The 15,232-nt window shown below is 41.5% G+C and overlaps 1 protein-coding gene across 4 annotated transcripts; it reads left to right on the forward strand.

Annotated features, from left to right (window-relative positions):
• Positions 1-285: 285 nt before the first annotated feature.
• On the forward strand, positions 286-11,996 carry ZNF502 (zinc finger protein 502). Of its 4 annotated transcripts, XM_028844025.2 has the most exons (4): positions 286-426; positions 2,261-2,358; positions 8,407-8,522; positions 9,067-11,996. In XM_028844025.2, exons 3-4 carry the CDS (start codon positions 8,468-8,470, stop codon positions 10,644-10,646), a joined length of 1,635 nt encoding a protein of 544 aa, XP_028699858.1. In that variant the 5' UTR covers positions 286-426; positions 2,261-2,358; positions 8,407-8,467; the 3' UTR covers positions 10,647-11,996. The 4 variants fall into 4 exon arrangements, with proteins under 4 accessions (XP_028699858.1, XP_028699856.1, XP_014986659.1 ...); XM_028844023.2 differs by lacking the exon at positions 2,261-2,358 and having other exon boundaries at positions 286-632; XM_015131173.3 differs by lacking the exon at positions 2,261-2,358.
• The last annotated feature ends 3,236 nt before the right edge of the window (positions 11,997-15,232 follow it).

Genomic DNA, 15,232 nt, shown 5'->3' on the forward strand with positions numbered 1-15,232 from the left:
TTGTTGAGATGGCCCATTCCGGCTCCTACCCAGCATCCTTTCCATCCCAACGTCTCCCTATACAATTTTCCTGAGGGTTGAGGTAGCCACTGTGTTTCAGGCCAAGATAGTTGTTAATGGGATATCAGTAAAGCGACTGGGCTTGACGGGAAACAAGGCTGGAGTTACAGGCTGGGCTTGGAGGGAACGCCTTCTTCTAGGGTCCCATAGAGCTGTTCCTCCCGCTTCCTAGAGAATCAGAGAATGGCCGCGCGAGCCCGCTGCTGACGCACTACCGGCTGCGCCACCACTCTTCCGGTTTCAGAAGTTAAGGCTGATGTCCTGGCTCCCGTGAACCTCCGGGAGCGCCCGCGCCGCTCCGCGGGGAGTCCCTGGATCTCACAGTGAGCGGGTTGGGACCCAGGGAAGGGAAAAGAGGGGACACCGGTGAGCCACGGCTGGGGCGGCGGGCTGGAGGGTTATTTGGGAAGTCAGCCCCGGCCTCGATCCTCCCTAAGTTGCTGCCTACGCGTGCCGCCCGAACCTGGGACACTCCTGGCGGCTCGGCTCGCCCAACCTGCAGCCTCAGCACTGCAGACCCCAAGGCCCAGCACAGTGCCCAGCACAGAGGAGATGCCTAGAAAAATGGCAGAGTGAGTGAACGAATGAGTGAGTGAAGGATGGATGGATGATGAAGACCTAGGACCCATGTCAGGAAACGAGATCCTGGGGATCAGAATTCTCAGTTCAGATACCAGTTTCTTTCCCCGGCCTATCCTGTAGCTCCGAAACTTGTTTAGAGCCTGTTTTTATAGGAGACGGCACATAGTGTAAAGTGCGCTCGTTTGGAGTCTTGAGACCTGAGTTACAATTCTGGAGGGTACAGAAATCTCTAAAGTACTGTGTAGAAGTCTGTTCCTTGCTTCTTCACAAAGCCCAGTTGACAGTTGTATGTGATAGCATGTATGCAAACCTTAATGCCTCCCAATGAAGGGTTACTATCCATTACATGCCAAACATTACACCGAATTCAGGAGTGAGGCTACAAAAGAGTGACGCCGGAGACTGCCAAATGTAAACATGCTTCCAGTCTTGTGTAGGACGATAAGTGCATAAGCAGATTTTGGTGGTAATATTTTAAACTACATTTATTTAGCACTTACTGTATACCAGGCACTATTTGAAGCATTTGTGCTAATTGATTTAATCTTCACAACAGCGTATTATGTGTAGGGTTTTTGTTTTTTTGTTTTGTTTTGTTTTTTGTTTTTTTGAGACGGAGTTTCATTCTTGTTACTCAGGCTGGAGTGCAACAGCGCGATCTCGGCTCACCACAACCTCTGCTTCCCGGGTTCAAGCGATTCTCCTGCCTCAGCCTCTCGAGTAGCTGGGATTACAGGCATGTGCCACCACACCTAGCTAATTTTGTATTTTTAGTAGAAACGGGGTTTCACCATGTTGATCAGGCTGGTCGCGAACTCCTGACCTCAGGTGAATCGCCTGCCTTGGCCTCCCAAAGTGCTGGGATCACAGGCGTGAAACACTGCGCCAGGCCTATGTATAGTTTTTAAGTGAGGGAACTGAGGTACAAAGAGAATAGAAAACTTACAAAGACAATAGAAAACTTGTCCCAGATCACATTACTAAGTGACCCAAGGCTGCATAAGAGATAAAGTGTACTGCCGCAGCTTGGTTGAGTGCACTGTATGGTGCCGACATGCAGACCAAGAAGGGCTTCAGAGAGGAGTACATTTCAATGTGGTCTCATTGGAGGGATTGTTTAAAATTCTTGAAAAACTTCATCTAGCTCGCCTAGATTCCTTTAGCTAATTATTGAGGGGTAAGGAGGTGGCATCTGGGCAAAACCTTACAAGGTAGAGGGAGGAAGCCAGCTCTCTATTAGGTTAGCAGGATAGGGCTATTAAGAGCCTGTTTCCTTTTATCTTTCACCATAATACTCATCTTTCCCCAGATCTGCAGAGGGATCTTTTTAACATCTTAAAATCAGTAACAGCCAGATTATTCCACAATAGGCATTTGTAGAAGCACCCGTACATTACTTTCTGGGCAACTTATAGACCTAGGAGTCAGCAAATATGGACCAAATTTGGTCTGCCACTTTTTTTTTTGGTAAAACTGTTTTATTAAAACACAGGCAAATTTACATATTGTCTATTTCTGTTTTCAAACTACAAAGGCAAAGTTGAATGGTTGAGGCAGAGACTATATATCCCATTTAACCCATTAAACCTAAAAAAATTTGCTTTCTGGCCTGTTACAGAAAGTGTTTGCTGACCCTTGACATTGACAAACTGCTGACAGCTCAGATGATCCATGATTGGAAGGATGCGGTCATCACCAAGATGTCTTTCTTTCTCTGTAGGTTTTAGTATCAACCATAATAGCATCTAACCCCTGTTGAGTGCTGCCATCGAGTAGATATCTTTTTGAATGCTTTATGTGAATTAACTCATCAAGGATTCACGGATTATGAGAGCTGGAATGACCCATAAATATTGTCTAAGTTGTTACCCTTTTCAGATAAATGGCCTGTCATGTAGGCCCACTCACATAGGCTACTGGCAGAGCAAACTTTCCTGACTCCCAATCCAATCTACTATCATCTTGTGAATGGGAGGCCAATACCATAGCCTTTTGTTTTTGTTTCTGGGTTTTTAAAAAGTAACTTTTTCTAACTATAAAAGTAATATATGTTTATTGAAGGAGAAGTAAAATATATAGAAGAGTATAAAGGACTAAAGTAACCCATTAACCGATCTAGAGATAAGTGTGTAGGCTGTCTTTATGTCTTTTTAAAATGTGTGTGTTTTATCTGTTTATTAACAATAGTTTCTGTGTATTGAGTGCTTAGTCCCAGTATATGTGTGCATATTTCTTGTTTTTGTTTTAGTGTTTTGTATCTTCCTGTTTTAACATTATATTTTCTCATGAATATTCTTTGAAATTGTGATTTTTGATACTTTCATAATCTATCTTTGGTAGTCTGTCAATGTTTATTTGCCTGTTTAACAATTGTAGTAATAGTGTGATCTTTGTACATAAATCTCTGTGCCATCTCTGATTATGCTTTTTCACTTTTTCTTTGATCACAGAAGTTAGTTATTCCTATGGGAAAATTTTCAAACATTACAAAAACATAGGCTTTAAGGCAAAAGTTTACCATAATTTTATTCTTCAGAAATGATCACAATAAATAATTTGATATATATTCTTATAGATTTGTTAGTTTTGGTTTTTTTTTTAAGCAAAAGTAGAGCAAAATATAGATAATAGAGGGCATTTGGGAAAATTATTCACAATTCATTATTTTACCACAGTGATGATTATTTTTCCTTCTTGATCTTATTCAGATGTATTTTTAAGTTTTAATTTTTGAGCGGGGTCTCACTCTGTCACCCAGGTTGGAGTGTAATGGTGCTATCACAGCTCATTGCAACCTCTACCTCCCAGGTTCAAGTGATCCTTCTACCTCAGCCTCCTGAGTAGCTGGACACAAGCACGTCACATGTATATTTTAACAAACATATATTTTACATTATATTAATACTTGAAATTTTACTATATAGGGTATTTAACATATGGCATAAGTATTTTTTCCCAATAATCATATATTTTCATTTTTAATTGTCTTTATGTCTAAATAATTTTCACCAAGTAGAAGTATCATAATTTGCCAATCCTCAGTGTCCACCAATAGACAAACTTTATTTCTGTGTACATTTCAGGGGATATTTTTACAAGTAACAGAAGAATTCTGTTTCTCTTCTCTCTGGAAAGTTACTTTCTGAGAAAGTTCTAGTAGAATTACTAGGTCAAAGAATATAGTCTTTTTTTTTTTTTTTTTTTTTTGAGATGGAGTTTTGCTCTTGTCGCCCGAGCTAGAGTGCAGGGGCGTGATCTTGGCTCACTATAGCCTCTGCCCCCTGGGTTCAAGCAATTCTCCTGCCTCAGCCTCCTGAGTAGCTGAGATTACAGGCGCCTGCCAGTGCGCCTGGCTAATTTTTTGTATTTTTTAGTAGGGACGTGGTTTCGCCATGTTGGGCAGGCTGATCTCGAACTCCTGACCTCAGGTGATCCACCTGCCTTGGCCTCCCAGAGTGCTGGGATTACAGGTGTGAGCCACTGTGTCTGGCAGAATATAGTCATTTTTTATGGCATACTGATGACTCTGAGGTACACTACAGATGGTGTATATACAAAATGAGCATTCTGTTCTGAATTCCTGTATCCACAAAATGTTGACCACAGCATCCTAACTATAACTAAGCTACAACTTTCACACCTGATATATATTGCTAGATTCGCTCCAGAAAGATGGTACCAACTTACGTTTGCACTGGTGTGTGAGAAACTGTTTCTCTGCACCTTTGTGAATCTTGAATGTAGCATTAAAAATAGATTTTCCACTTTGATGTAAAAATTGATTCTTCATTCTTTCAGTTTCCATTTCTTTGTTTACCACAAAGATGGAACATTGTTTTGATATGTTTATTGGCCTTTGTAATTCTTGGTGTATTTTTTGTATTTTCCATTTTTCTCTCAGTTCACCTTTTTTTCTTACTCATTTGTAAGAAATCTTTATTAGATCTATCTATCCCTTGATATATAACTGAAAAATACTTTTTTTAAAGCTTGTTTGTCTTCATTTCTTTGTATTTTGGATATACAGGGTATTGTTTTTATGTGGTCAGATTTATCAATTTTTGTCCTATCCATTTTGCATCATGCTTGAAAGTGCTAACCCCAGAACGAATTTTTGGTCATATTTTATTTTGTGGTTTTATTTTTTATATTTAACCCTTTAATTGGTTTCGGTTTATTTTGGTGTGTGGCGCGATATAGTAATCACATTTTTTTTTCCAGGTAGTCAGCAATGGTGCCAACTTGATTTATTAATTATCTATCCTTTTGTGATTAGAAATGCTGCTTTTATCATATATTAAATTATTTTTATTTACATCTCTTAGAGGATTAGAGATATTTTATTTAATTAATTTATTTTTAAGACAGGATGTTGTTTTGTTGCCAAGGCTGGAGTGAAGTGATGCAATCTTTTTTTTTTTTTTTTTTTTTTTGAGATGGAGTTTCACTCTTGTTGCCCAGGCTGGAGTGCGATGACACGATCCATCCTCACCGCAACCTCTGCCTCCTAGGTTCAAGCAATTCTCCTGCCTCAGCCTCCCGAGTAGCCGGGATTATAGGCATGCGCCACCATGCCTGGCTAATTTTGTATTTTTAGTAGAGACAGGGTTTCTCCATATTGGTCAGGCTGGTCTCAAACTTCCGACCTCAGGTGACCCACCTGCCTCAGCCTCCCAAAGTGCTGGGATTACAGGCATGAGCCACCGTGCCTGGCCAATGCAATCATATTAATAGCTCACTGCAGCCTCGAACTCCTGGGCTCAAGTGATCCTCCACCTTAGTAGCTGTGACTATAGGTGCATACCACTACACCCAACAAATTTTTGTTTTTTGTAGAGATGGAGTTTTCTCTGTTGCCTAGGCTGGTCTCAAACTTCTAGCCTAAAGTGATCCTCCCACTTTGGCCTCCTAAAGTGCTAGGATTACAAGTGTGAGCTACCTCACCTTGTTGGGATTAGAGATCTTTTAAGTGTTTGGACTCACTGTTGGAGTTTTCCTAGCCACATTTCTTTAAAGATTTTATCTGTTACTCCTGTGATTTCAATTACTTTTTTTATGTCTAAAACTCTTCAGGCCACACCTGTCTCTCTTTCAACTATGTATGCCCTGTTCTACCTTCTATGTAGATATTTGAAACTAAAGGTATCTTATTGCTTTCCAGACCAGTGTACCCACTGTCACTAAAGGTCACTGTCATCACCCAAAACTGGCTAACTATCCTTGACATCTCCCTCTCTCACCCCTCCCACCAATATTCATTCATTCTGGTTGATTCTTTCTTTTAATCCAGTCCCCATACTGGACTACTGAAATAGCCTTACAAGGGATCTTCAAGCCTTCACCTTACCCTCCCACTCCCCCCTACTACACACATTATCTGTTGCTGTAGACAGAGGAATGTGTTTCCATAAAACAGCAGATCTAATCATGTCATGTATTTTATCAAACTTTTTCAAATCCTTATTACGGCTTTCTCTTCACTTTAGGGTAAAGTCCTTAAAATGTTTTTTAGGGTTCTGTTTGAACTGGCTTGCCCTCAGGCTTTATGTCTCATTTCTGGTGTTTAATACTTTGGGCATTACTATGATTCCTTACTTGATTCCTTTTGTATGTTCATTTTGTCTCTCCAGTTTTTCCTTTCTTTTTTCTTTTTTGAGACGGAGTCTAGCTCTGTCGCCCAGGCTGGAATGCAGTGGCACAATCTCGGCTCACTGCAAACTCCGCCTCCAGGGTTCACGCCATTCTCCTGCCTCAGCCTCCCGTGTAGCTGGGACTACAGGTGCCCACCTCCGCACCCAGCTAATTTTTTGTATTTTTGGTAGAGATGGGGTTTCACGGTGTTAGCCAGGGTGGTCTTGATCTCCTGACCTCGTGATCCGCCCGTCTCGGCCTCCCAAAGTGCTGGGATTACAGGCGTGAGCCACCGCACCCGGCCTTTTTGTTGTTGTTTTTTTTTTTTTGAGATGGAGTCTCACTCTGTCGCCCAGGCTGGCGTGCAGTGGCGCGATCTTGCCTCACTGCAACCTCTGCCTCCCGGGTTCAAGTGATTCTCCTGCCTCAGCCTCCCATGCAGCTGGGACTACAGTCATGTGCTACCACGCCCAGCCAAGTTTTTGTGTTTTTAGTAGAGACGGGGTTTCACCATGTTAGCCAGGACGGTCTCGATCTCCTGACCTCATGATCCGCCTGCCTCGGCCTCCCAAAGTGTTGGGATCCCAGGCGTGAGCCACCGTACCTGGCCTACTTTTCCCTTTCACATGTCTAAAGGGGACCCAGACTATATCAGGTCCCCTCTGCTCTACATTCTGTAGCACCCCATACTTGCAGTTTTATAACTCCCATATTTGAAATGATTCATTTAATGTCTTTATCCAGCTATGACACAAGTTGGAGCCAGATAGGGTGTCTGGCTTCTTTTTCCAGTGTCTAGCACTGATTAGTCACCCAAATCCCAGTCTGCTTGCATGAGTCTCTGAGTCTCTGTAGGATTGTATAGTAGCTTACAGGTCCCTTTATGTTCTTCCTGTGAATGAGAATCAGGAAAACTCAGATAGGATCTTCTTTTTTTTTTTGAGATGGAGTCTCGATCTGTCTCCCAAGCTGGAGTGCAATCGTGTAATCTTAGCTCGCTGTAGCCTCTGCCTCCTGGGTTCAAGTGATTCTCCCACCTCATTCTCCTGAGTAGCTGGGATTACAGGCACCTGCCATCATGCCCCGCTAATTTTTATATTCTTATGGAGACAGGGTTTCGCCATGTTGGCTAGGTTGGTCTCAAACTCCTAACCTCAGGTGATCCACCTGCCTTGGCCTCCCAAAGTGCTGGGATTACAGGCCTAAGCCACTGCTTCCAGCCAAGTATCTTCTTAAAACTTTAAAGTTCAATGCAAAAGCATAGACTTCACTGAGAAGTCCATAAGACCAGCTTATTATGTACTTGAGCAGACTTATTTTATTCTTTCATGTCTTCCAACTTCTTGACTCTGGTAAAAATCATCTCTGGATCTTCCCTTTTTCCTTGAATAATGCTGCCAGTTCTGCTTCTCACTTCAAGGTTAAATGGAGAGATATTTTTGAATGAACAGTTTTGATACTGACATTTTTAAAAAGAAGCATTTACAGAAACTGGTATTTTTGCAACTTTTTTGTAAGTCAAAACTTATTTCACAATTAAATTTATTTTTGTTTCTTTTTAACTGCAGCCTGTCCTCTGACCTGAAGAAAAACTGTTTAATTGATATGACATCTTGAAGAAAGGACAATCAGTGTGTCTCTAGTTTGTATCAAGTAGATAGCATTCCCTGACACTATCTCAGCCTCTTGGCGTTTGGTAGAAGTGGGTAAATCAGACTTAATACACAAGCCTTGCTATGAGGACATTTTGCTATATAACTTTTAACTATATTGACTGGCTTTTCATATAGATTATTGTATGATGGACAGAGTGTACTAATTGATATGAATATACCTATTCATTTAATCTTTATCATTATAAAAAGGTAATGAATAACATTCTGATTTATTTATTAAGTACTTAAATATTTGATAGTATGTTAGTCTGATGTTACCACTTTTTGGACAGCTAACAAATGGGGTATGAACCTAGGAGGCTACAAGCCAATGCTGATTTTTGCGGGTGCTTCCACATTGTTATCCTGAGAGTTATTGTGTGTGTTATTAGATAGTGTCACTAGGCAACAGTTCTTTGTTCTGTTTACTGGGACAGTAATATTCCCTCTCTCCCTGCACCTTTTTTCCCATGAGCAGGGCTCCCAGTTTTTCAAGCCTGAAGTGTTTTCCAATCAAAGTGAAGAGAGACAGTCTGTGGATGTTGAATATGCAAGGAACTGAAGAGAGAGAGATTAGAAGAGAGACTTGTCCAGGTGAGTGAGCAAGGGACAAGCAGTGGAAGAAATAGCCAGCCAACAGGAAGCCTTTGGAAATTATAGAAGAGAAGCTGGGTGAGGCTCAGGAGATAAAATAACTGTCTCTTATAGGGATGTTGGGGGCAGGGGTGGCTGAACATGTCTGGGGCCAACTTTTTCCCAGTACTAATTTTATTCTCATTTCTAGCATTTTCCTGTTTACATTCTCCCAGTCTCCACTCTGGATATAAAGCATTCATGTTTCCTGTCTTGCCCTAATCTTAGCCTATGTGTTGGTTGTTGTTTTTCATTTATCTCCATTGTCTCATTCTCTTGCTCCTTGGGTGTCTGTAGCTACCCCTTCTATGGGAGTTCCTCATTAATGGTAATCATATTTCCCTGATACATATCTCTTCTACCAGTTGCAACTCTTAAGTTACTTGCCACACTTGTTGTTACTGGCCCTTCATCATAGGCCATTACTGAGGTCTGCCAAAAGTAAAGATCAGGGGCCTTCACTCTGCCCTGTATAGGAGATATTCATTCTGCTCTTTTCTTTCAGGCTGGGTAAACAAGAACAAGCCTGCTCCTGAGCAGGATGTCTGTAAAACTGATTCATCAGGGATAGTAGCAAAGAGATTCCAAGAGGATGAATACCAAGATTCTACATTTGAAGAAAAATATGCATGTGAGGGCATGAAGGAAAACTCTCCTAGGGAGATTGCTGAATCATGTCTTTTCCAGGAAGGAGGTTTTGGGGGAATAACTTTCATCCACAAAGAAGCACCCCCTGAAATTATTAGTCAAAACTACAATTTTGAGAAAAGCTTGCTTTTGACCTCAAGCCTTGTTACACGTCTCAGGGTTTCTACAGAAGAGAGTCTGCATCAGTGGGAAACAAGTAATGTACACACCAATGATTTTTCAGACCACAGTAAATGTCCAACTCTCTGCACACAGAAGAAATCTTGGAAATGTAATGAATGTGGAAAAACCTTTACTCAGGGCTCATCCCTTACCCAACATCAGAGAACTCATACTGGAGAGAGACCCTACGCATGTGAGGAATGTGGGAAAGCCTTTAGTCGTAGTTCATTCCTTGTTCAACATCAAAGAATTCACACTGGAGTGAAACCATATGGATGTGAGCAGTGTGGGAAAACATTTCGATGTCGATCATTTCTTACTCAGCATCAAAGAGTTCACACTGGAGAGAAACCTTATAAATGTAATGAATGTGGGAATTCCTTCCGCAATCACTCACATCTCACCGAACACCAGAGAATTCACACTGGAGAGAAACCTTATAAATGTAATAGATGTGGGAAGACATTCAATCAGAATACACACCTTATTCATCATCAGAGAATTCACACTGGTGAGAAGCCTTATGTATGCAGTGAATGTGGCTCTTCTTTTCGAAAACATTCAAATCTTACACAACATCAGAGAATTCACACTGGGGAAAAACCCCATAAATGTGATGAATGTGGGAAAACTTTCCAAACAAAGGCAAACCTCTCTCAGCATCAGAGAATTCATACTGGAGAGAAACCCTATAAATGTAAAGAATGTGGCAAAGCATTTTGTCAGAGCCCATCTCTTATTAAACACCAGCGAATTCATACTGGAGAAAAACCATATAAGTGTAAGGAATGTGGCAAAGCATTTACTCAGAGCACCCCACTCACTAAACATCAGAGAATACACACAGGGGAGAGACCCTACAAATGCAGTGAATGTGGTAAAGCCTTCATTCAGAGCATTTGCCTTATTCGGCATCAGAGAAGTCACACTGGAGAAAAACCCTATAAATGCAATGAATGTGGAAAGGGCTTTAATCAGAACACCTGCCTCACTCAGCATATGAGAATTCATACTGGAGAGAAGCCCTATAAATGTAAAGAATGTGGGAAAGCCTTTGCTCATAGCTCATCTCTTACTGAACATCATAGAACTCACACTGGTGAGAAGCTCTATAAATGTAGTGAGTGTGAGAAAACCTTCCGCAAGTATGCACACCTTAGTGAACATTACAGAATTCACACTGGTGAGAAGCCTTATGAGTGCATTGAGTGTGGAAAGTTCTTCAGACATAGTTCAGTCCTTTTCAGACATCAGAAACTTCACAGTGGTGAATAATGCTGGCATTTAGATTATGACAGTTTCTCTAGTGAGGATGACTATGAATCTGACTGGGAGTAGAGGGGCAGGTAGAGTTCCTGGAGGGAAGGAAGAAGGAGCCTTGGCTACTGTACTCTGAGAGGAATGTTTCCAGAAATGGAGGTGAGAGCTTAGGGAATGCAGAGCCTACTCGAGGTGGGCATCTGGGAATACAGGGTAGAAAGAAATTCCTGCTTTTCAGATAAAGCCTACACATTGCCACTGTCTCCCCATGTGACTCTTACAGCTTGAGGGGGCATTTGTTAAGTTAGCACTTCTGCTAACTTTACTACACCCTGCCCCATCTTCTGACTTATCACCCATTTTTGTTGGCTGGCAGGTTGAGATGTTTTTCTTAAACACTGCCTGTCAGTGTGAAGTGGCACAGTTCTGATGTAGTGCTAAGTCCAGCCTCCAGATTTGAGGCAGCCCTGACCATGCTACCATGGGGAAAGCTCCCAACCTGTGGAAGTGGTCCTGTAAAGAGGAGACAGAAATAAGAACCAAAAAAAAAAAAATCCATATTCATTCATTTTAAAAAAGGAGATATAAAGCAACAACTGGGCTGACCTCTATAGATCTGCCAGTAAAGAAGGTCTTTCCTGATATCTTCCAAGCTTTGGGGTGACTCAGAGCTAAGAATGAAACAGGAAACCAACTTAGAATTCATGATATTGGTTTATGGGAAGGCAGTCATACCTGTTCAGAGAACCAGTAAGACCCAATATCTATCTCAGAGGAATAATGGTTACCCAGGAAGGAAATGGTCTGCTCAAGTGACAAGCCTCAGAACAGGAAGCCTGCATGCGACTGAGCAAGTCACCTACATAACCCTGCCTGTGCTAAGGTGTACACCTGTCTGTTGTAACTTTGCCTAGGCTCTTGGTGTACAGAGACCAGAGGAGAGAGACCCACTAGGACTAACAGCATCTTAACAAAGTGATAGTTAGTTTGTTGGTCTTTAGGAGAAAGCATTAGTAATGAAAGAAGATAGAATTTTCAGTTGATTGGACGTTGGGGCCGCTTAAGAAAGTGTTGACATTTGTCGTGGAATGATTTTGGAAAGACTTCTAAAAGAATCTTTTTCAAATCCCTGAAAATCAGGATAGTACATTTTGCCACTGACTGTGAGAGTATTTTATTCTTTTGAGAGAAATGACATAGTTTTCCCTTTATTTCCCAAATTCCTTTCATGTTCTTAACTGCTACCCAGAAATTGAGCTCCAGAAGATTGAGGATAGCCTTTGACTAGTATTTAAAATAGTTTCTAAGCTGTGAAGCTTATAGCATTTTTAAAGTGTGGCTATTAAAAACACTAAATTAAGTTGATTCTGGAATACTTGGTTATTTGGAACTCATCGATTTTTCTAGAGCAATTGCCTTCTAGGGATAGGTTTGGGCCGTGAATTATCATTAATGGGAATATGGTATAAATATCATATATCTTTTTCACTTTCTATGAAGATTATGTTCTTAAAACCTACCACCAATGAAGTCATAATTGAGGAAATTAATACATTATGGGTAAAAATGCTGTAAAAGCTTTCTAAATATGTTCATGAAAATATTATTTTACCAAAAACAAACAATGTATTTATACTTCCTAGATAAAAACACTGTATAATTAATTACTGGCACATAATACATGTTCAGTAAATATTTATTTCATGAGTTAATATATCAACCATTCCACAACAGAACCTTTCTTGGAACTTCCTGATGAATATTTATAGCAATATTTGTACACTATCTTGAGAATTATGAGTGGAGACTAGAGAGAATAGGGAGAGTTTTCTTAACAAAGAAACAAGAAAACTTTAAAGATATCTTGGGAGGCTGAGGCACGGCGAATCACTTGAACCTGGGAGGTGGAGGCTGCAGTCAGCCGAGATTGTGCCTGTGTACTCCAGCCTGGGAGACGGAGTGAGACTTTTTCTCAAAAAAAAAAAAAAAAGATATGTATAAGTTCTTGTGGGAAAAATTTTCTCAAATGGAACAGACTTGATCCTGGATTTTTAATTCTCAGGCTGAGAAAATCTGGCATGTTTTCACATTCTGGGGAAACAAAGGTAAATAACTAGTCTTTCCACTACCATGACCCCATATTCTCACACTTGCACTTATGTGCTCTGATTTTCTCTCAGTTGCTGGCCCATGATGTGCCTAGTCACTCCAGTGTGGCCCCAAACCTAGGCATTGCCGTCACCCTCAATTTTCCCTCTTACTCAGTCTTCATATCCATATAACCACTATATCCTGTTGAAATTATCTCCTATCTCTGGAAGCCATCTCCACTGCAATTGTAGTCCAGTCCCCTACTCCTTTAATTTTAATTCTTTCTTTTTTTTTGAGACAGGATCTCACTCTGTTGTCCAGGCTGGAATGCAATGGCATGGTCTCTGCTTACTGCATACCCTACCTCCCAGGCTCAAGCGGTCCTCCCATTTCAGCCTCCCAAGTAGCTGGGACTACAGGCATGTGCCACTATGCTTGGCTAATTTTTGTATTTTTTTTTTGTAGAGATGGGTTTCACCATGTTGCCCGGGCTGGTCTCAGACTCCTGGGCTCAAGCAATGTGCCTGCCTCAGCCACCCGAAGTGCCGGGATTATAGGCATGAGCCACTGTGCCTGGGCTTCCTATTTTAAAATTTACAGTCTTCCGGTTTCTTGCCGCACTATGCCATTTTCCCATTTCTTCTTGATCTTTGTAAGCATAACTGGCTACTTACTGTTTTCAGAATAAAGTACTAGTCCTTTAAAGAGGCATTTAAGGCCCCTCATCTGGCCCATGCCTGAATTGCCATCCCCAGCTGCCATTCCTTGCCTGGCATGTTCTATTCCATAGTTCAAATTCCTGTGATTCTGGAATATCACCTCTGGACTCTACTTTGGCACTTTTGCACATACTATTCCTGTTGCCTCAATTCCCTTCCCTGCTTCTGCTTGCCTGCAAAACTCCCATTTTTCACTTAGGAATGTGCTCAGGCAATATCTCAAAGCTGTCTCTAACCTCATGGATGTTTTATTCTGTCTTGTATTTTTCATCATTTTATTATGTTACATTATAATGGTTTGTCCACACATCTTTCCCTTTTTCAGCTTTGCTAGGGAAGGAACAATGTGAAATTTGTTTACCTTTGTATCAACAGTGCCTGGTACTTAGGAGGTGCTCAATAAGTATTTGTTGAACTCAGCTGAAGAGTCAGACATTTCTGTGTGCCAGTCTGCAGGTTGTGCCTTAGGTCCCCAGTTGTCAGCAGGAAGGAGGCATGGTGAGTATGTGTATCCATGAAGTGTCTGCCAGGAGCAAGAATTCTGCAACTTTCCCTAAGATAAGGTGTGTGGTTTTATTAAACAGAAGATCCCATAAAAAACAGTATTTTTCAATTAGAGATTTAAAAGTCCTATCACAATTTAACAAAATGCTTTCAATTATATTGATGTCAGGGTCAGCAGGAGGAGGAAAATGCATGCAACTGCAGAGACATACCTGTGTCAACTGGAATAGCTATGAAATAGTAAACAGGAACGGAAGAGTAATGCTGGCCTAGCAGGAGGGCATTTGGAGCTTACAAATCCTAAAGTGTGCCAGGCATGGTGGCCCACACCTATAATCCCAAATACTCAGGAGTCTGAGGTGGGAGGATTGATTCAGGCCAGGTGTTCGAGAGCATCCTGTGGAACATAGCAAGACCTTGTCTCTAAAAAAAAAAAAAAAAAAAAAAATGCCAGGTGTGGTGGTGCATGCCTATAGTCCTAGCTATTCTGGATGCTGAGCCTGAGGTGGAAGGATTGCTTGAGCCCAGGTGTTTGGAGCTGCAGTGAGCTAGGATCACGCCACTGCACTCTAGCCTGTGTGTCAGTGAGACCCTCTCTCTTTAAAAAAAAAAAAAAAAAAATTCCAAAGTGGAAGCACTTCCTGAGATTTTGGGCTCTGGGATGATAAAGAATTTGAGTGTCTTGCTTATTGTGCACTGAAATTTAATTCATGACTTCAGAAGGACACAGTGGGATGGAGCCACATCAGATCCTCAGAACAAAAGAGGAAAGATGTGATTGGGGTTGCTCAAGACTACACAACCAGTGTCAGATGAGGTTCAAACTGCAGTGTCGTTGCATTTCATTCACTTTCCCCTGTATTGGTTATACCTCTATTCCATATGCCTCTTTATCTTTTGTAGAACTGACCACTTTTTTTTTTTGTTTCTGAGATGGTTTCACTCTGTTGCCCAGGCTGGAGTGCAGTGGCATGATCCTAGCTCACTATAGCCTAGACCTCCCAGGCTCAAGCGATTCTCTCAACTCAGCCTCCCAAGTAGTTGGGACTACAGATGTGAGCTACCATGCCTGCCTAATTTTTAAAAAGTTTATTTTATGGCCGGGTGCGGTGGCTCATGCCTGTAATCACAGCACTTTGGGAGGCAAAGGCAGGCGGATCACACGGTCAGGAGTTTGAGACCAGCCTGACCAACATGGTGAAACCCCGTCTCTACTAAAAATACAAAAATTAGCCAGGCATGGTGGCGCATGCCTGTAATCCCAGCTACTCAAGAGGGTGAGGCAGG

This window comes from Macaca mulatta, chromosome 2, assembly GCF_049350105.2.
Source record: "Macaca mulatta isolate MMU2019108-1 chromosome 2, T2T-MMU8v2.0, whole genome shotgun sequence".
Classification (NCBI taxonomy): domain Eukaryota; kingdom Metazoa; phylum Chordata; class Mammalia; order Primates; family Cercopithecidae; genus Macaca; species Macaca mulatta.

Excerpts from the sequence above, each read along its gene's own strand:
- ZNF502 (XM_028844023.2), top strand. The coding sequence starts at position 613 with ATGCCTAGAAAAATGGCAGA. Across the intron at positions 633-8,406 it reads ATGCCTAGAAAAATGGCAGA|GGCTCCCAGTTTTTCAAGCC; the intron begins GTGAGTGAACGA and ends TCCCATGAGCAG. Across the intron at positions 8,523-9,066 it reads TAGAAGAGAGACTTGTCCAG|GCTGGGTAAACAAGAACAAG; the intron begins GTGAGTGAGCAA and ends CTTTTCTTTCAG.